At 48.3% G+C, this 22,244-nt stretch overlaps 1 protein-coding gene across 5 annotated transcripts in view; it reads left to right on the forward strand.

Annotated features, from left to right (window-relative positions):
• KIF6 (kinesin family member 6) overlaps window positions 1-22,244 on the forward strand; it is a 434,768-nt gene that overhangs the window by 392,619 nt on the left and 19,905 nt on the right. For all 5 annotated transcript variants that reach the window (XM_032862288.1, XM_032862289.1, XM_032862290.1 and 2 more), the window contains 2 exons: window positions 19,841-19,925; window positions 21,508-21,643. In XM_032862288.1, the coding sequence (XP_032718179.1) occupies window positions 19,841-19,925; window positions 21,508-21,643 (221 nt within the window). The remainder of the gene's footprint in view (window positions 1-19,840; window positions 19,926-21,507; window positions 21,644-22,244) is intronic.

Genomic DNA, 22,244 nt, shown 5'->3' on the forward strand with positions numbered 1-22,244 from the left:
GCCTCTCCTCTCTGGGACTAGTTACCCCCATCCTGCGTGCTTGCTCCCAGCTCTCCAGCCTGGCACCCCGCCTTCCCAGCTGCTGCCTCATCCTCCTGACCTTTCCACCCCACACCCCAACTTAAGTTCACCCCTAGGTCCCAGTGACTCAGGGCTCTACTCTGAGCTTTCCAGAGCTGCTACTAACTAATCCTAACAGTAACCATGGGTGATGAAGACAGCGACTGTTTTCTGAACCACCCCGGGCACGGCTGTGTATATGCATGGCCTCCTTTCTGCCTTGCAACTGTCCTTAGAAGTAGTGCATTTTTTGGGATGCAGGTGATTCAATGACTTGCCCAGGGTCACATAGCTAGAAATCATTGAAACTATGATGTGAACCCAGGTCTCTGAGTACACACCTGGTGCTCTCAGCCCCCATGCTCTTCACTGCCAACAATGATGGGCTCACTTAATACATTAATAACGCAAACACTAACCAAAACAATGATATTCTAAGAGGAACTTGGCACCTTTCAAGCAGTGGACAGCTGCAGAAAATCCCCCGCTTTTGATATGGGACCCAAGGAAGTCACCTGGGGGGAGAGTTCAGCTCCCGGAAAGGCTGGTGGAGCAAGTATTTGGGGCACGACCACCTTGTTTCCTTTCCAGCTGACCTGGGACCAATTGCTTAGAGTGCTCTGATTAAATAAGCAATTCATGTATTCCAAACACAGGGTTCCCTTGAGATGGCCTGGCCCCTGGAACCTCCTGAAGTTAGAGAATTCCAACACCCAGGACCTCTAGAGGGGAGATGGAGGAGAGCCCCAGAGTCAGAGAGATGACCTACTGAACTACAGTAATTTGGATTATTAGGAAGGTGGGTTGTTTAGTTTCAGTAATAATAATGAACAAGTCACATAGCCACTGGTTGCATCAGAAACAAAGAAGAAGGAATCCTGAGGCACACTGACCAGAACTTGAGCTTCCCACCATTGACCCTGGCGCTGAAAGTTCAGGTCAACATACCAGGTTGGCCCTCCCATGGCCAGAGATGCAGGTGGGGAGTCAGAGCTGAGATGCTCCTGACTGCTTCTCAGGAAGCAGCCAGGACTCCCCCGGGGCCCCAGCTCATAGGGCTGGGCTAGGGAAGGTCTTAAGGACCTCTGTTGGGAAGCTGTGCCAAGGTGACCCTTGGGCCTCACCAGTAAGTCACTGGGTGGGGCGGCATCCCTAAGGATTGCCTTTAGACCCTGTATCTGAGGGTTGCCATGTGGCCTCTTCTCCAGTCTTCATGATGCTGCGTGACTAGAAACAACAACTGGAAAACACCGGTCAGTTCCTGGGGCTTTCAGAGCAAGAGATGTTCCATCCTCTCTGACCGCCTCCCCACCCCAATCCCAGACAGTCCTGGGCCCGTGGAAAATGGCTGCATGTCTTCTCTGCAATTCCTCTTGCTCCTCTGTCTGGGAGCCTTCTCTTGAATTACAGCAGGTGTCAGGTTCAACAGGGCCCAGCTTTGCCTGAAGTAATCAGCAGACTTCAAATGGAAAACACTCTGGATGGAAGTATAATTAAGAGCATTTGAAATACCTATTTATTTTAAAAGCATACTATCCCAATTAGAAAAGAAGTGTTAACATCTCCCAGCTGCCATTTTGAGCTTAAATGCCATGTTTTCAGTCCACACTTCTCAGGAGCTTGTCTGACAGAGCTTTGGAACTGCCAGCGCTCATGGGTTCCCTGGCGACCACATTTCAGAGTTCTTCTCATAGGGAGAAACCTCTCACTGCAACAGATTGTTTCTAGAGCCATTTCCTGCCTTCACCCTCGCCCCTCAGGCCCACATTGGGGCTGAGGGCTGGGAACCAGGGCTCCAGTGAGACACAAAGCAGCTCAGTGTACTTGATGTTCCATATGTCCTGGTGTTCCGTAGTCGGGGTTTCCAGCAGAGGAACAGGGCAGGCATGACATCTGCCCTTTCCCTCCCTGCCCTCTGTTCTCTTTCCTTTGTCTCCTTCTCTCTACTTTCCCTCCATTTTAAGTATTCCCTTTCAGTATTGTTTCTTTCTTTTGCCTCCATGCTCTGAGGTTTCCATGAAAGTGTAGGTCAGTTTGGTTGGTTGTTCTGGGGGGAAGAATGGAGGAGGTAATGAGCAAGGCTGAGCAGAAGAGGTTTCCTCACATATTTTGTGTCAGAATAGATCTGTGTATGGATGAGGGGATGTATGCCCAGGAAGACGTGTGTGAAGGCAATCTCGTATCTCGGAGGAGTGCAGATTTCATGGTAGCATGAGAAACGCCACGTGTAAGAGGCTGTCGACCAGTGATGTGCTGGAGCCAGCTCCACACCCATCGGAGGAGCAACCGTCACCATTTCAGCAATTTGGGGAGCCATGATAAGACACAACTGTTGTTAAAAATTAAATTAGAGAGGGACTTCTAGGTGGCTTAGTCAGTTAAGCATCCAATTCTTCATTTCAGCTCGGGTCATGATCTCAGGGTCCTGGGATCGACCCTGTGTAGGGCTCCGCACTCAGCGGGGAGTCTGCTTAAGATTCTCTCTCTCTCTCTCCCTCTCCCCCTCCCTGCATCCTGCACCTGCACGCGTGCTTTCTCTCTCTCTCTCTCAAATAAATTTTAAAAATCATTTAAAAAATTAAATTATAGAAACTTACAACTAAGTTCTATTAAAAAACAAAAGGCAACAAATACTCAAAATGTCTCACCTCCTAATTACAGATCTTCCTCAACTTACAGAGGGGTTGCATCCTGATAACCCCATCATCTGTTGAAAATATCATTAAGTTGAAATGCGCTTAATATACCTCATCTACAAAACATGTAGCTTAGCCTAGCCTGCTTTACATGTGCTTACAACACCTACATTAGCCTACAATTGGGCAAAATCATCTGACCCAAAGCCCATTTTATAATAGAGTGTTGAGTAGCTCCTGGAATGGATTGAATTCTGTCCTGAAAATGAAAAGCAGAATGGGTGTCTTGGCACAGGGTGGTTGCAAGCTTACCAGGTGTTTACAGGGTAGTCTAGGAGCTGGGGCCCCCCTGCCATGGCCTGGCATCACAAAAGCCTGCCCATCATGCTTTCTCTCGCTAGCCCGGGGAAAAATCAAAACTCAAAATTCAAAGTAGTGTTCCTCCTAAATGGCCATCACTTTTGCACCATCTGAGAGCCAAAAAGTCCTAAATTGAACCATGGTAAGTTAGTGACCATCTGTTATTTATTACATTTCACTATTATTTCTGCCCTTGGGGTTATTTGCTGCCACTGTGTCTATATCATGGAAATACTGTCCTTAGGGGGCACTACTGTGCACCTCTTCCTAATTCCACATGCAGTAACATCACACCGGCAGCTTGAAACCAGCCTTGTGGGACTAGTTACATCACAGAAATTGACAAATATTATTATAAATTGGGGCGCTTTCCTCCCCCCATGGCATCCTGATAAGCACCCATTTGAAGAGCAGTTTTGTGCCCATGTATGTTCTTGAGAAGACTTCTCCTCTTCCTGGCTCACTATCTAGATGACAGTTCTCCATTTACTGCCTACCCTGGGGAAACCTGGTCCTTTAGAAAATGAGTAGACAGGGAAACCAGGGAAGACAGATGTGGGCCAGGAGAAGCACTGGCCGCAAGGGGCCCCTCAATGTAACAGCCAGAGTCTTGGGACCTCTAAGAGAAACACCAATGATCAGTTCTATGAACATCATCAACAAACACATGTTCCCCTGGTCTTAGAGGAGAGCCTACTCCCACACATCATTTCAGGAAACAAGAAAACAGTGCTCTTTTTAATCAGGCCTCATTTGGAACTGGTATTAATTGAACTAGATTCAGCTGGTTGTGTCGAGGAGGCTTTGCTTCATTTAGTTGCGTGTGGTTCTCCCACTTTATTGTACTGGCCGCCCTGAAAGTTTAACGTTGTTGGTAACACAGACGAGGCTGGTCAGCAAATGTTCCTTGAGAACTTGGTGTGTGCTCGGCGTGGATCTAAGCTCTCTATGTGTAGCTTCTTCTTTAATGTTCCTCAAACCCCCATGAGGGAGACTCTACTGTTACCCATACTTTACAGTTAAATCCCAAAGTGTTAAGTGAACCTGCCTAACTTTGCTCAGCTCAGGGATGCAAATGGACACGCGTGTCCAGAGCCTGTGCAGTAACCCCCGTACCGTGTTGCCCTCAGCCCTGGGCAGGGCATCGTAGCATTCACAGAGGGACAGAGATACAAGGTCCACTCTCAGAGGGTTTCTACTCTAGCCAGCTTAAGGGGAAATACACATAAAAAGGTAACTCTTTATCTAATTTCGGATTTAATTACACATATTATGCTATTCACTACACTCATCCCACTGTAGCCCCAAACCAGTTGGCCTCCGCCGTGAAGCCTTGCCTGTCCCCTTTTCCCCAAGCCTGCTTTGTCCTCTAACCACACACACCTCCAGAAGGCATCAACCTTTTTTTTTGTAATGTGTATTTTCCATAGCTGTATTCTCCATGCTGAAACATGAGCTCCTGGAAAGCTGGGTGGGTCGAATTAATCTTTGTACCCCTCGCAGCCAGTGCAGGTGATAAATAGGGCGAATCAGTGCTTCTCCAGATGACTTCCAGACTCACATATCTTGCAAAAGTATAATGAGGCATTTGAACATAAAATAAAATAAGCCCATTTAAAAGAAGTAGAAGGAGTAAGTGCTTTTGGACCCCACAGCTGAGCCGATCACAGTACAGCAGCAATAAATTTGACTCCCTCTTATCTAGTCACTAAGCAAAACGAGAAGCACCCGGAGTTACATAGTTTTCATTTTCTGACAACAGGAAGCATACCAATTAATTTATCTGCAGAAATGAAATTTCTTCCTGGAACGAAACACAAACCAGAATTTATTAGGCAGATTCTTATTAAAAGACACTGAGTGACACAGTGAACGATGTCTTCAGTCGCAGTCTTAAAAAGATACCGAAATGTTGTTCTACCAGATGATTCTTATATCGACCCTCAATAAAAGCAAGAGGCTTGACATTAAAGCATAACTCATCGAAAACATTTATGTGAGCGGCTGAAGTCCTCTGCTGCAGGTGTTCTGCTTTCTGATGGTTGCACAGAGCAGGAATAAAACCAGGAGAAGCCAGCCCCAGGAAGGTGGGCCATGGCCTCTCTCTTAAGTGTCTCTTTTGAGAAATATTTGGTCAGCGACAAGCTCTTGCTCTGCTCACAGTCCAAACTCTACCAAATGCCAGTGATTCAGATCTATGACACATGGTACTAGCAGTATATGAAATATGTCAGGTGAGAGGGACAGGCCATGAGAGCTCTGGGAACTTACCAGAGGGAGTGACCCCCGGCAGTTGTCACCAAGGCCACAGGTCTAGGCCAAACCTTGAAGAACAGGCAGGATTCAGAACCTCAGAGCAGAGTAGGGAGGTAGTTGTCATGTGTGTGTGTGTGTGTGTGTGTGTGTGTAGGTCTGGGGTGTGTGGTGTGTGTGTATATGGTGTGCCGTTGGTATGTGAGGGTATGTGTGTGTGCGGTTATGTGGGGGCTGTATGTTTTGTGTGGGGTATGTGTTTTTGTGTGTGAGGGGTAGAGGGAGAGGACTTCCTTGAGAAGTTATTTGAAATAGTGGAGGCAAAAATCTAAAATGGGGAGTTGGTCCAGTTGACTGAGAGCCTTGAATCTGACCATTTTAGCAAGGAATGTTTGGTCAAAGAGGCCTTTTAAGAAAAAAAAAAAAAAAAAGCCCCCAAGCAGCCATTCCAATCCTTCAGCATTTCTGACTCACTGATGAGTAAATAATCTGTACCACACCACCTCCGGCCCCTTGCCTACTTGCCCTACGATAGCTGTTCCTCTGGGCACACATGCTTCTGGCCCAAGCTCGGGGAGGGTCTCCAGGATGTCTGGCTATCTGAGTAAATCTGTTGGCAACCTTGCCCCCTGAGATATGATGCTGTCCCAGGGAGTGGCACACTGACCATTTGTCCTGAGCACTGGCCTGGTCCTTTGTGAGTAGGTGGTCAATCCATTCTTTTGTTCTGTGGTTAATGGAAGTGGGGAGATCACTGCCCTTGAGAAGCTCGCAGATGTGCCCCACACAAGCTGTCCATGTTGGGTAACACCACAGCTTCTGTGAAAACATAACCTACTGGAACATTCCATTGCCTCTATGTGTAGGCACGTTTTTTTATACACTGTTACAGAAGATAAAAATAATAGTGACTCATAAATAAAAATTCATGAACATGACATTGGCAGGTTCCAAATGGCATCCTGAGTTTCATCCCACCCCAAATACTAGCCGCTTGAATACTAGTCTTCCTCTCCCCTCCCCCATCCCTCTCAGCACCCCAGGAGCAGAGATCCTTTGAACAAAAGAAGCCCCCAAGAACAGTCTGTTGTGGCTGCGGTGCCACGTGGAACCTTGGATTGCTCCCTGGGTGGTGTGTGCTCCCTGACCCTGAAAATGGGGCAGTGACAGCTCCTCGTCCCCAGCAGGGGACTTGAGGAGGGTTGGGAGAGCCACAGAGGCCAGAGGCGGCCTATTCTACCATGTTGTTCCAGCTTAGTCTGCCGAGGGGTTCTCTTCTCCCGAACAGAATTCCCACAGTGGCCTCTTGAGCCATCTCCGCCGCTCTCCAGAGCGAGGGCCCTGCCATCCCTCTGCCTCTCCGAACTGTCGTTTAAGACTGAATCTGGCACTACTTTTTTGGAATTCTGCTCCTGGGGATAACAAACGTGAGAGTCATGCATTTCTATATCAGACTTCACTGAGCACCTCCTATGATCCAGACAGCATTTGAAACCAGGAAGTCCTGGTTGGCATGGAACTGGAGGGGACCTCCCTGCATTCTCTAGCTCATTCTCTAGGTTTTCAGAATGAGTTCTCTGGGACCTAGGTGTTTTGGGGGGGCATGAGGCGAAGGAAAGAGAGGCAAGCAGCAAGACCCCAGGATTTTTGCCCACCGTGATTCAACCAAAGCAACTGCTATTTCTCTTTTTGCCATGAAGCCTTTGTTTGGGGGAAAAAAAAAAAAAAAAGGCTCTGCAGCTTTTAACACATCTTCCTTCAAACCTGTGGCTCCAAGATATTTCCAGAGGCAGATACCCAGCTCCCCTCCCCAGAACTCTCTGAGTTTCCTCTGGATTCACACAGAATTCTGCTTGTACCTCTGTGATAGGACTTATCACATTGTGTGATAATTAACCAGCCTTTTATTCATTTCCCCCACTGGACAGAGGATCTTTATTTCCCCAACACTGAGCACAGTGGTCGGCCCACAGTAGGTCCTCCATGAAGGTTTGCTCTGCACCAAGGTTCCAACATCCATAATATGAGGTGGTCGGACGAACTGACATCCTATGCCCAGCATATCCTGAAACTGAGCTGGCGTTTGCTGGTTGCCTGTTGGATAAACAAAAAAATCTAACACTCCTCAGCCCTCAGGTACCATGATTTTACCTCTTTGTGAATGCACACGTCCTTATGACCTGCAGGAAAGGGAGCCTTGGTGAGGAGATACATGAGGGCTTGGATTATAGGTGTCTTCTTCCTCTCAGAAAGGAATGATCAAAATGTGAACCCTCGGAGTAAGGCAGAATGTAAAGGAAACAGCTGCCCCAGAGGTTGAGATGACATCACAGTTGGTTCCAGAAGGACTCAGTTGGCTCTGTAAGAGACCAGTGATAAATTCTGTCCACCTGAGTCAATCCTAATCCACCATTGCTTGTGAATACAGGACTAGCTCCTGTGACATGAGGCCAAATTTGGCCAGATTCCCAGGCTCAAGATGGAGCCTGCAGAGTTCCCACCCCAATTCCTTGCCGAGTTCCCAATTGTCAAGGCTCCAGTCCCTTTGGGTAGTTCCAGACTTCCCCGCCAGCCATTCTGGAGAACAGAAGGAGGCTCTGTGCATCAGCCCTAGTGCTGGCCTTGAACTGCAGCTGTGGTATAGTTAAAAAGAACATTCACCTTGGAATCAGGAGGGACCTGATTGTATCATACCTCTACCCTTTGCTAGTCGTGTGACCTTGATCCATCAACTTTCCTGAGTTTCCATTTCCTTGTCTGTAAGAGAAGAATATCTGTTCCCCAGGGCTGGTCTGAGTACCAGGTGAAATGTGTGTGTGACGGAGTTGAGGACAGAGTAGATGCTCAGCAAATCTACATGGAACCTATCTCTGAGTGCCAGGAACCAGACAACCAGATGCCTAGGCAGCAGACACAGTCCCCAGCTGCAGAGCCGACCACAACTCTGGGCCAACAGCACCAGTTGGCATAACTGGTGGAGGTCGCCACATTTCTGCATTCACCACATCATTCCACCCACATATGCTCACAGGCCCCATTAATCACTCTACCCTGCAAAAATACAGTCACTGTCTCTCCCATTGAGCACTGATTAAGGATGGTCCTCTCACCAGTTACCAGGGCAATTTTATTCATCATGTAAATGTGCGGGAACCATGTATGATACTTTGAATTAATTAGGCATTTGACCAATATCCTAGTCAGTTGGGGCTGCTATAACGAAGTACTGTAGGCCAGTTGCATGATGAACAACAGGAATTTATTTTTTTACAATTCCAGAGGCTTGAAGCTGGAAATTAGTGTGACAGCATGGTGGTTCTAGTAAAGGCCCTCCTCTGGGTCGCACCCTGCCAGCTTCTCATTGTGTCCTCACATGGCAGAACAGGGGTGAGCTAGATCTCTGAACTCTTTTTATAAAGGCACTAATCCCCTTCATGAGGGCTCCACCCTCATGACCTGATTACCTTCCAAAGGCCTCATCTCTGAATACCATCACATTGGGGATTCAATTTCAACATATAAATTTTGGGGTTACACAAACAAACTTACAGACAATCATATCCAAATATATAATATATTACAAACATATACAATATATATAACAGATAATAAACATATAATCAGTCAAATATATAGAAGACAAAACTCTAACCTCTTGATGTCATCCAGTAGGCTAAAATGTATCATGGCTGGCCCCTCTAGCTGACATAAGTCAGCTAGATATGGTGATAAAAATCACAATTTGTTCTTGGCCAGTCCCAGCCCAAGAAAGGTCTTGGGGTTCCCTAGGAACAATTCTGTTGCATATTAATGGCGCTAGGTAAGACTCATTTCCCCCAAAGCTCACTCATTTCCCCAAAGAAGTTGATCATGAGTTTGAGTTTGGGGAAGACCTACCAACAGGAAACCAGCATCATTCTTATAGCAAACAGCCAAACAAACAAAGAAACAAGAACAGAAGATAACCCAAAGTTCCCCTGAGTAGACAGGTAGATAAATGAGCTAGGACTATGATATATTCATATGATATGATATATTCATATAATTCATATTCATATAATAGAACATCATAGAGAATTAAAGATGAATAAACTAGAACTACATGTAGCAATATGAATAAATCTCAGAAACACAATGATGATTGCAAGAAAGAAAATTGCTGAAGGATATTGTGGAATGATGTCATTTATGTAAATTCTAAAATTGCTGATATTGTGTATCAGGGGGGAGGGGAGTGGGAGCTTTGTGTTATGGTTCAAGATAACATAAGTACAGAAAAATGCATAAAACATATGTACAGATGTACAATCCAACAAATACTTACAAATAGAACCCCTCTGTCACCTCCCCTTAGGTCAAGAAATAGCTAAGTAATGAAGTAATTTTAAGGGATGTTCGAGATACAGGGTAAGAGAGTGCCAGCAGGAAGGGGAGGTCTGCAGTACCATCAGGACAGCATTATCTTTGGGGGTCAGGGATAGCGGATGGGAAGGAGGGTTACGGAGGCCTCTCCCAGCTCTGCAACATTCTTGTTCAACACATATGCACAAACATGGAGGCACCTATGGTGTACTGTAGAGATTTTTCAAAACATGGAGGCGGTATGTGGGTGTTATTTATATCATTCTCTAAACTTTTTTGTGTTTGAAATGGTTTATAATAATTTCCAGAACTCGATGAGGGATTAGATTCCAAGGATTCAGAGATCAAACAATTACTGTTTAGTGGAATCCCCATAATAGCGGTGGTTATAAAACCCAAATCCCTATTCAGTTCTGATTAACCTTCATTTCCTCACTACCGTTTGTGTCAGGAGCATTTCACTTAAAGATGGGAACAGAAAGCTTGCCACTTCTTATCCCCTTCTCTAGGTACCTTGTGTCCTCTGGGAGGGACTTCATAGCTAAAGAAGGTGTGTCTGACCCACTGAGCAATGCAGGGGAGGTGCTTGTAAGACCACCTTCTGTTGTTCTTCTACCATCTCTTTAAGTCCTCACATTCGTGACAGTTGGGCCTCTGCCCTGGTTGGAAATTGGACAGCTCAGTAACTCAATTGCTCTTTCATTGCTAATTACAAACAAAACAAACAAGTACCAAAAAATATTGGTCATTTTATATTGTAACTACAGTCTCAACAATTCCAATTTCACTTAACGCTAAGACTTCTCTCCTTTTCCCCAGCTAAGGCTAACTCCAAATTCAGGAGGAGGTATCCCTGGAAGGATAGGGTATTCCGGGAGGAAAGGGATACAGTCAGCTCCTTCTCTTTCTAAGACACTTCCTTCCTCAGTCTGATGAGCTCAATTTCCCCTGACTCCCAAGAAGGAGTTGGAGAGAAGGAGGAAGGGCAGTTGGTAAAGATGTTACTTGACTGGTACTCTGTAACATGGCTTTGTGCTCTCTGGGCCAGGCAGATGTTCCAAGCTTACTCCTCCTCACTTTGAGTACTTTCTTGGGTCACTGGAGGTCCCTCAGCAGCAGGTCCCTTGACCTGATGGAATGTACCTTATTGGACAATTGCTTACCCACTTTGAGCCTTATGGGTAAGGTTCTAAACACAAAACAGATTACTCAAATCAATAATCAAATTATGTGGGGCACCTGGGTGGCTCAGTCAGTTAGGTGTACAACCCTTGATTTCAGATCAGGTCATAATCTCAGAGATAGGAGATCGAGCCTATCTCCAGCTCTGTGCTGAAGTGGAGCCAGCTTGAGATTTTTCTCCCTCTGTCCCTTCCCCCTGCTTGCACTCTTTCTCTCTAAAAAAAAAAAAAAAAAAAAAAATCAAATTAGATATTGTAAAGAGAGTTGAATAAAAGCCTAGAAGGGAGGTGAGGGAAATTGGAAGGGGAGGTGAACCGTGAGAGACTATGGATTCTGAAAAACAATCTGAGGGTTCTGAAGGGGCGGCGGGGGGGCGGGGGGGGGGAGGTTGGGGGATCCAGGTGGTGGGTATTGTAGAGGGCACGGATTGCATGGAGCACTGGGTGTGGTGCAAAAATAATGAATATTGGGGGCACCTGGGTGGCTCAGTGGGTTAAGCCTCTGCCTTCGGCTCAGGTCATGATCCCATGGTCCTGGGATCAAGCCCCACATCGGGCTCTCTGCTCAGCAGGGAACCTGCTTCCCCGTCTCTCTCTCTGCCAGCCTCTCTGCCTACTTGTGATCTCTGTCTGTCAAATAAATAAAATCTTTAAAAATAATAATAATAATGAATATTGTTATGCTGAAAAAATAAAAAATTATTTAAAAAAAAAAACAAAGGTCTTAGCAGAGTGCAGGGAAATGCAGAGGTCATAACCAGCAGGACAGGAAACAATGCTGCCCCTAGACCTGAGGGGGCAAGAAGAGTGAGCAGTTACCTGAACCCGAAGACAGAAAGGGCTGTGCAAAAAGGCTCAGGCCATCTGATAGGAGCTGTGACCTTCATTCAAGCAGTGCATCCAACTCATGGCCCCTCAACCTCTCTCCCTTCCCCACTTCCAGTCACTTGCCCATGCTCACCGTTGGCTGAGCCCAGCCAGAGGTGAGGGGTAAGGAAGCCTATTGTTCCACCAGCCAGCCTCCCAGGGCAAGTAGCAGAAGAGTAGAAGATGGAGGGGGGAACTTAGGGGAGAAAAATAGATAGGTACAGGACTCAGCCCTCAAGCATTCTGTGGTCCACTGCCAAGTTTCTTTCTACCCAGGTCCTATTGCCCTTCTGACTTGTCCCACTAAAAAGGATCTGAGTGTTTTGCACTGGAAAAAAAAAAAACTGATATGAGTTTTAAGTGTGTGCTAGAGGGTGTAAGTGGTGTGCAGAGCCAGCTCATACTGGCTTGTGAGAGTTGACCATGTACATCTCTTCTCAGCTCCGAATTCAGGAACATCATGTTGGTAGCTTGAAATCAGCTATAATGGGAGTATTTACACCCCACATTGTTTCTACAGAAGCACAGCTGCAGCTCTGGTCTTCCTCCCAGTACGTCAGCCTATGCCCTGCTAGAGAGTTTTTGAATGGGAATCAGATTTCTGTCCACTGTGCATGTATACACACACACACACACACACAGCACACCCCACACACAAGCACAGATTCCTGAGGATTTTAACCAATCTTTCTGAACGTCTTCAAACCCCCTCAAGACCTTTGAGGGAGGGAGAAGGACCTCCACACACACTGCCCCCCCCCCCCCCGTGAAGAAGGTAAGGCAGACTTAATGCAAACTGCCAACTTTCTTTAGAGAAATTCTTTCCAAAAATTTCTTTTGGCCCTTGTCTCGATGTGGGGTATTTTGGTTGTCTTGCAAGCTCTTACCATCGTACTTTGAAAATGTGCCAGCTTGAGTGTGTGGTCCATCTTAGAACTCACTTCTGACTCTAATGTGTAATAAATTTTTTTGAAATGAACAGATGATTTACAAATTGGCTAGTAGCAGATAAGTTTCCTCAAAGTGGCAGGAGATGGTTTTATTAAGGATCCTCAACTCAATTCCTAAAAGTCCTAAAACGTCTCTTTTAAGTCAATCAACCGAGTTGAACTAAATCCTGCAAACCATCATCATTAGGGGTTTTTAGAGGAGGAAGGCCCATGCTTACTGTTATAGGCATGAGAAAATCTGCCCTCCCACAAGATCGTAAGTGTCCTGAGAATGCTCCAGACTGGCTTTTCCAGTTTGACAAAGATGTAACTGAGTTTTAGGGATGCCAAATTCTTGCTAACTTCTGTTGGAAAAGCCACTCAGACTGAGGACACCACTGGTCAGGGAGGCTGCAGTGACAAGCAGTAGACTCACCAAGGGACTTGGGTTTTGAGAGAAATCCTATGTTCCGAAGTGTGAGCTTGCTTCTGAGGAGTGGGGAGCTTCAGCGGGCCAGTAAGCAGGCAGGAGCAGCATCCGGACCCTCCAAAGGAGAGACACCATGCCAGGCTCTGAGTGGTCACAGCCAGAGAACACTGACTGCAAACCACAGATGGATCTGGGGCTCCAACAGAAAGGACTGTGGAGAGAGAGAAGAGTTCCTCTTTGAACAGAGGTGAACATGGAAAGGACCCGGTGCCAAGCTGAAGCAAGTAATGACAATAGAAATGTCTTTCCTGTGTCTGCATTATGCTCCCGGGATGTACCTGCAAGTCCATACCAACTCTTCTGCACACTGACTCTCTGAGCAGTTCACCTCCCCCCACAGGGAACACAGAGGGAGAGAAGAAACCAATGCAGGAGAGGGGCCGCCGTCCCAGGGCCAGCAGATCTTGGGCAGAGAAGCCCAGAGTAGAACAGGGGAGGTTACTCAAGCAGCAGGAGACAGCAGACAGCCTTCTACAGGGGGTGTGTATGTCTGCGTTTTGTTCTAAAAAGGCTTCCCCAACAGTTCCAGTTGTCCAAAAGCATGGCTGCTCCCTGGGGTTGCTGAGTGACTGTGGGCCTGTGTCTGTGGGGGTGAGTGTGCCCAAGAGATTATCGGCCCTCAGGGTATTCATCACGCCCTTAAGCCTGAGCGTGCCACAGGCAGCTAAGGTGTTACAAAATCAACACCAAGATGGATGGTGGCTCTGAGCACCTGTCAGCGCGTGATCACCCCAGCTGACAATAAATTTGAGCCATTAACAGGAAATGGTCCGATTGGAAAGCCAGAATCTTTGCCTCTGAGCTGCTGACCATTGTAGTAATTGAGCTAGTGACACCATCAATCTCCATAAGAATAGACACGTTGACCTCTCAAACAGGTGAGGCTGAGTGATCTATGGCTCTATGAGATGGTTTAGCCCCAAAAGGCCCAGAGTGGGTGTTCAGCAAACGAATCATTATTGGACAGCTGAGGAGATGAGCTAGAACACCTCCCTGGCCCTGAGGTCTTATTGGCCATGGTAGAGCCACAGAACTCATGGCTTCCTTCCACGCAGGGCACTGGACCAGCAACTGCCATGTTGGACCCTGTAGCTTTTGCTCTATAGAAGCCTCCAGAAGCCCTCGGGGGCCCTTTTGGCTCTAGTGGCCAGTTGGAAATTTCATTATTGCCTTCCTTAGGACCCCTAGCACCTAGTCTAGGAGACAAGCAGACTGGCTTTGAGTATTCCAGCAACTAAACTTGGGAAAGGCGCCGACTCCGGCAAGGACAACTCACACCCAGCAGGTGAGCAGCAAATACCAAGTGAGATCAGGCTGCAGGCCATGGTTTTGGTTAGTAAAGGCCAGTCTTCACAGGCCAGCACTCGAGGAGAGGCTGAGGCTTCCTCTCAGCCCCAGCCCCCAGATATGAAGGGCATTCATGGAAAAAGGGCATTGCCTTCAAATACCAAGGACAAGTCAATACTGATGTCAGTGATCTGCCCCATGGCTTTCTTCATTATCAGAATCACTTCCAGAGGAAAAAGTACCAGCTTTGAAATGAGACAGAGCTGTGTCGTGACTCCAGTTCTACTGACTAGCAGTGTGATCCTGGGTGGATAATTTCCCCTATCAGAGCTCAGTTTCCCCATCTGTAGTGGGGGGTCGTGAAGATTATATAAGATAAGATGCAGGAAGTATCTGACCCATGGAGGAGCCTGGTCGGGGATCTCACGGCTCACATTTTGTCTACCCTTTACAAGAGTCAAGTGCAAGCAGCTCCAGCCCTACAACGAGTGTGTCGTCTTCCTTGCTGGAAACGCTTGAGCCCCTCTTCCCCACTGGGGCTCCCAAAAGTCTGGAAAGCAGATGGGGGCAAAGGGACACACGAGCCCCGTATACTGTGCCATCTAAACCACCGCAGATTCTTTATTCCTTGTAACGCTTGCATGGAACACTTGCATTGAACCTGGTCTCAAAGCCTGGAGCAGTGTTCTTAACCAGGGCTGAGCATCTGCGTCTCTGAGGAACCTACTGGAAAATTCTAGCTCAGTAGGTGTAGTGCAGGGCCCCGTTGTCTCTGTACTTTTACCAGCCTCTCATGTGCCCATCCAATAGAGAGCCACTAAACCAAAAAAATGAAATTCTGTACATTTCAGACACTGAAGAACTATAGGAGAGTTTGGGGGGTGGGGCATGAGGAAGGTATGGGGAAGCAGGAAGATCTTTTCAGTGTCTAATGATCTTTTCAGTGTCCTAAGATCCCACCAGGTAGGAGGGGGCCCACCGGAGGCCGGCCTGCCCAGCAGAGACCTCACTTGTCCTGATGCTGCTGGTTCCTGAACACCTGACACATCAGACACAGGGCCAGCCTGGGACGGGGGGGGGTGCCCTGTTTGAAGTTTCATACACTGTTCAACCACTCAGGGCTCCCTCCTTGTGTGACATTCAGGTCTGTGCCTGCTGGAATGAAACCCTTCTTTCTTTCTTTTGTATTGCTTTGGAGCCGGCTGCCTGAGCAGAGTCACCGTGTCACCTCATAGGCCACTCAGGGCTACGACCCCCTGTGTTCCTGTCCCAGCCAGAATCCTGTGGTTGAAAGGATGGCCCCCAGTGCCTCCTGTCAGGTGACTGGAGGCTCTGTCCCTGGCCCCGGTCCCAGTGGGCACGGAGACCTACAAAGCCCGAATGCCCTTCAGTTACTCCCTCTTCCTCTGTTCTTGCTCAGCCGCTTTTTTGTTCCCTTCCCTTTCAGTTCCCAGCCCCTCTTTCTCTTCAGACAAGACTGATAAGCCCAACCTCAGGAAGCATCAGAAGCAGCCAGGGGCTGTCTCCTGCTGGGGTTACAATGCATTTCACTAAGTAGACATCACCTTTGGCAATAACCCATTGGTTGCCATGACAACGTGGACAGCTTGCATCTTGGGGATATGTTGTGCCCTCATTCTGGCTGCCCGAGGTCCCTTGCCCCAGCTTTCTTTCCCACATCCTTTCAATAGGCTTATAGCATCCTGGCACCAACTCACAAGGACCATTCTTTAGTTTGGGGCAGCTTTGTCTTGATCAGCAAAAAACTGCTTGGCTTAGCTATCAAAGGAATAGATCGAGCCATTTCTGTCCTCAGAATGCTCTAGCCTCTGTCTCTCTCAAAGCTAAGATCCTTATCAGGGCCTACAGGTCCTATGTGATCTGACCTCAGCTCCCACCCCTCTGCCCTACCAACTTTCCCAGACACCCCAGCCTTTTCACAGTTCCTCAGAAGCACCAAGCAGATTTACCTCAGGCCCTTTGCACACACTGCTATACTCTCTGTCCTGAATTCTGCATGCTTGTTCCCTCCCTTCATTTGGGTCTTTGCCCCCTCCTCAGAGATGCCTCCCCCACCACTCTACCTAACATCGCAGCCCTCCACCCTTTATCCAGCTTTCTCTCCTCGTGGTGCCCTTCAGCTCCTGGCATTATGTCAACTCAGTTTTTTGTTGGCTCAATGTCCACATTCCCCAGCAAACTGCCCCTGGTGGGGGCAGCCCATTGCTTACGTGAGTGAATGAATGACCAGCCTTGGACTCGAAGCTGGCTTTTCTATTTGGTAGCTTTAGGGCAGGTGCAAGCAAACCACCTGGTCCCCCAAGCCTTGGTCTTCCTGTCTGGAAAACAGAGGTGGTAATATCTGCTATCTAGAATTACAGGAATAAATGAGGCAGTACAGAAGATAGAACCGAGAACAGGCCCCACACACGGGAGCTGACATCATCTCTTATTCCTGGGTCACCTGCATTCGGAACAATGCTCTACCTGCCCTATCCTGGACACCCACACATCTCCAAGAAACCTGCCACTGTGATCTGCCAGGGGAGCCTGCCAGGTGCCCGGCGAAAAGACAGTGAGCGATGGGGCAGGGTGAGAGCCCTCTCCTACAGATGGGCTCCGCACTCCTCCTGGGGCAACCACAGACTTTAGGTGGGAGACCAGGTCATCTCAGGCTCCCTGCGTGAGGCCCTTAGAGACAGCCTCCGCCAGGCTGGGTGAGACGTCCCTGTGCCAATCCAGCGGCCCTGCCATGCCATGCACCCCCTGCCTCCAGCGACCTCTCATACAGAGTGCATCTGTGGGCTGCCCGGCCAGCCACTATGGAGCAGGGTCTTCGCTGAATTTCTCAGGGGTTCCCTGGGCACGGAGCCAAAAAGTGTTAAAAGGAAGAAGGAGATCCACAGCTTTTCTTTTTCAACAGGCCGGAAGATAGCTTTGCTCATTTCGGAAACTGTTAGGAGACAGCGAAACATTCTGTCCATTTCAAGTCCTACCATTATCAGTTTCATGTTAAGATACTATCTTTGGTTTATCACAGCTAACATTTTTCCGAGAGAGCAAGGACTGGTGCACGCATATAGCACTGAGTGTCCCCTGCACATGGGGCCTGAACAGAGAGCAGGGGAGATATGATGCACAGCAGGACCAGTCCCCGCCCTCCAGGGGCTTCCAGTGCATATGCCTGGGGGAGCATGGGCAATGCGGACAGGCAGCCAATTCATCAGGGCCAAAAATCACACTAGCCCAGGTGACGTGTCATTCTGAGTTGGCAAGTCGAGTGGTATCTGCATCTCCCATGTTTAGATGGAATAAGAAAGACACTTATCCAGTCAGTTTTCCAAGAGACAGTTGTCACTCGGCATATGGAAGAGAGAGTATCAGTGCCCAGAAGATAAAGGACATACTCCTGATCTGCTTTGCGTGTTTATCAATGAGTTAGATAATGGCACAAAAGGCAACTCACATGGACAGAATAAAGGCATGGCAGAATAAGGACTTCTCAGAAGGCTTAACCCCCATTAGATCTAAAGTGTGGCATTTAGAGTCAAAAGGACAATCACACTGAAATAGGATGTGTTTTGACAACCACTCATAAAAATATGAAAGTGTTGAAACTAACCACAAGCTTAATAGAGGCCAGTGACAAACTGACAGGCCATGACAATGACAAAACTACAGAAAAACAAAAATGGCATGGGGTGGGTGGGGTGCCTGGTCTACACACTGAGCTCTTTGGAAACAGAAAAATTTGAGTCCAAATCCCAGCTCTGCGCATTAGCTGTGTGACTTTGGGCTACTCACAGCCCTCTCTGAAACTCAGAATCTAACTGAAGTGAGATGGTAAGCCCCCTCCCTTCTGGGTTATTTTGAGAATCAGTAACGTGAGTTGGCACCTAGCCCAGAACCCAGTAGAACTTGGCAGACAGCAGGCATTCAATAATGGTCATTGTTCATTATTTACCTGCTAGAGAAATAGAGAATGCACATTTTTAAAAGGTTGGAGGTCCATTTTCCACCCTGTCCCTTTCAGACCTCTCTGGAATATTATGTCCAGATTTAGTCCTTAAGGCTTAAGGTCAGTCAGAAAGCAACCATGTCAGTGAGCCCTTGATAAGGGAGTTGGGCAGAATTAGCCTGAGAATAACGCTCCAAAAACATGGTTGGTAAATTATTTTTTTTGTCATCATTGTGAAAATCTCTAAAGAACCATCAGAGGAAGGAAGACAAGCTATGCTGCTCTTAAGACCCAAAGTCAAGGTGGAAAGAAGTGATTGGGGTGGGTCTCAGCTCAAAGGAAAAGGAAACAGAGCTACCCATCATCAAATGGGCTATGGTGCCAAAGAGTGAGCTCCCCACCCCTAGAAGTATTTGGGCAGAAAATAGATGACCATCTGTCAGAAATGTTAACAGAAGAAATTTCTGGATCCAAGGCCCTTGCAACCAAACACAGCTGGCTTTGGATCCAGTTTCCTGAAGTTAGCCGGTTGGCCTTGGGGCAAGTTAACCTCTTTGAACCTCAGTGTCCTTCTCTGCCAGATGAGAACGATAATGCTTCAAATGAGTACTAGAAGGATGAAGTCCGATCATGTCCAGAAAGCACCTGGCCCAAAGTAGATTCTCCCCTACTTAGAGTAAAAAAGCAGAGCTGTGTGACTTCCAAGACGCCCTCTCTGAGGCTAGGAAAAGCAGAGCAGCCACAGAGACTGCTAGGAGGATTAATAGAGCCCGCCCAGCAGGCTAGGGAGGGGACAGGCCCCCAACAAGCAACCAACCAGAGTTGGCAGCTTTGTAACTGGCAGCAAGGGTCAGCATGCCTGGGAACACGGCCCTCACCAGGACCTTGCCGTGGTCTCACGGGCAGGGGGTCTGAGCCTGTTCTCAGCTCTGGCTGCATATTAGCCTTGCTTAGTTTCATCGGGCTTGGCAACCTCCGCTTCGGAGGGAAGTCACAAACTGGAGACAGGATTGGAGGCCAGAGACCCTCAGCACCTCGACTGGTACAGAGACAGATGTGACAGATGTGAGACGGGTTAGTGACATCTTCCCATTTGTGGAGCAGAGGATGGGAAAAGGCTATTTTGCATCTTCCCTGAGGATTCAAGAGGAAATAAGTGAACTCAACAGTAAAAGGATTAATAGCAATGTAAGGACGGGTTCTCTTCCAGTGACAGATGTTGGACTGTGGGAGGGACGGTGGAAATCATCATGGAAGCCTCTTCTGGGAGGCTTTCAACCAATTAGAGATTGCCATCCCGAGGAGGGGACTGAACTCTCAACCAAAGGCCCCAGAAGGTCCTCACAGAGTCCCCTTTCATCTTGGGGTTCACTTTACCCTGTCCTCCGCCCTGAATCTCACACTTCTTTTGCCATTCTTCCTTGTTGGAGTAACCCATTGCCATCTCCTTTCCACAGGCCTCTCAGAAAACACAGCCTTGCCTTCGATGGCAGACTCGCTGGAAGAGAAGCTTCGATCCCAACTGGAGGAAGAAAAGAGAAGGTACCCTTTTTTTCACCTCACACACCCTGACTCCAGCCTGCTAGGGCCCTCGGGGATGACCTGGAGCTGCCCAGGCCAAGCGGGGTGGCCACTCCCCAGCCCGGGTCGGGAGCTGCTCTGGGAAGCAGGTCCAGTGGTTGCGACCTCAAGTAGGTGGAGGGCATGCTGCATTTGAGCAGACAGATATGGAATGCAGGGACCATAAGCAGCATGAGGCTGGAATCTCCGGAGCAGAAGGCCTAGCAGGCCCTAGAGCCCACAGGGAGGTTTGCTTGTTGGCATCCCACCCACCGCCTGCCCAAAGTCCTGGGCTGCCTCTCAGGAGCAACTAGGCTTAGCTACTGCTGCCATCTAGTGGAGCCCAGAAGTATGACCACGGAGGGCTCCCTCCCGCCTGCAGATCTGCGCCCACTTCCCTCCTGAGTCTCCTCACCTGCAGGGCATCCCGAGAACCTCACACCCTCTTGCAGCCAGTCAGGTTCCCAAGATGACGTCAGTAACAAGGTGGCAAGAAACCTCCAGCATCGGCACACACGTGGCCGTAACTGATCCTCAGGATGGCCCCAGAATCTCACTGAACACCGCAGTCCAGCTTTGGCCTTCATTCCTTGATTCATGCATTTGACCGATGTTTGCTATGCCCTGCAGGCCACGGAGAGGCTCTGGGGAGAGCCAACAAGTCACCTTCCGGGCCCTCGGGTTGCTGATGGTGTCAATGCTACACGAGCCACTGCTGGGCTAGGGAGGTGTACCCCCTGAGCAAACCCAGGCATTCTGGCCTCCCCACATCCTCCTTCCAGAAGGCCTTGGGCTGGCCTCTCAGATGTGCCACTGTTGCTCTCCTTCCTCACTCTGTTTGTTTTTCCCCATTTCTTTCTGACCCACTTTTCTTGTATCTTTACCCCACCCTGTGTCGTCTCTTTGGTCCACATTCCCAACCCCAGCGTCCTCAGGAGCAACACTGTGTCCGCAGTTTGGCTACCGGTTCCCGTTGGACAACTTCTGCTTTGCGGCCACATGCCCCAAACCTATACGCACAGTAATAAATATAGATTGACTTCTGTCCTCAGTACAAAGTGAACCAATGGAATAGAGAGGTGGCTGAGACTGTGGTTTCTAGACCCGGATGGCCGGGACTCACATCCTGGCCCCTCTGTTTATTAGCCTCCCCGCCACAGAGCAAGTTACGTATGGGGCACAAGTTATGGGACCTCCATGCCTCAGGCCCCAGATCTGTAAAGTGGAGCATCTTCTTCACCGGACAGTGCAGAGGACTGATCCGTTGATATGCCAAGTGCCTAGAACAATGCCTACCCCCTAGTAAGTGCTCAGTTACGGTAGCCATCCTTCTGGAAGAAGGGTGTATTCATCTCATACACAGAGCCCATGGGGCCTGCTTCTCTGTGAGGGGCTCAAGCCCAGGCCCTGGCCCCTGGCCTCCATGGACTGCCCTGGGGTCCCAGTCCCTGGCTCCAGCATGACACTGACAGATTTCTAAGACACAAACCCTACAGTAACACTCCATTCCCGGCCTTTCCTCGCTGCCAGTGACTTTCAAGACTCTTCCCTGATTCCACTGTAGGTATAAAATAATGTTCATGCGCCTGAAGGCCCTGAAGGTGGAGATCGAACACTTGCAGCTACTCATGGACAAGGCCAAGGTGAAGCTGCAGAAAGAGTTTGAAGCCTGGTGGACAGAGGAAGCCACCAACCTGCAGGTATTAGTGGCGGTCCCCTTCCCTGCCCCAGAGCCCACCTTCCTCCTGGGGCCCAGGGAATGTTAGGAAGGCTGGGGAGAGGCTGTTGGAGGCAGAAGAGTGGGGGTTTCGACCCACAGTCCACATGCTCTCAGCCTTGGTTCGCGACTCAAGTGCTTATCTTTGTAACGAGGATGCCATGGCCAGGGGCTCACTGTCTCCGTGCTCTGGGGCCTGACAGAAAGGTGGGGGATGGAAGGGGTGCCCAGACCAGCGGATTTGCCACTGTTGCTTTGTGTAATACCTCACTGACAATATCAACTGTTTTTTATTACAGTCATATGTGTGTTTGTATCCATAATGTACATATATGTAAATATATATTTCTCTAATTTGTATATAAGCTATAGAAATTTTGGAAAATAGAGAAAAACACAAAGAAGTAAAAATCACCATAATCCCACCACTTAAGGATAACCAATATTATCTTGTTGGATTAGGTTATTTTATCTTTTTTCCGATGCATATATTTCCATTTATTTTTATAAATATAGAATCATATTGGTCTTCAAGTATCATAAATGGCTTTTGCTTGTGGATCTCACTGCATCGCATGACCACT

Source organism: Lontra canadensis, unplaced genomic scaffold (genome assembly GCF_010015895.1).
Source record: "Lontra canadensis isolate GAN:19392208 unplaced genomic scaffold, GSC_riverotter_1.0 scaffold23, whole genome shotgun sequence".
Classification (NCBI taxonomy): Eukaryota; Metazoa; Chordata; class Mammalia; order Carnivora; family Mustelidae; genus Lontra; species Lontra canadensis.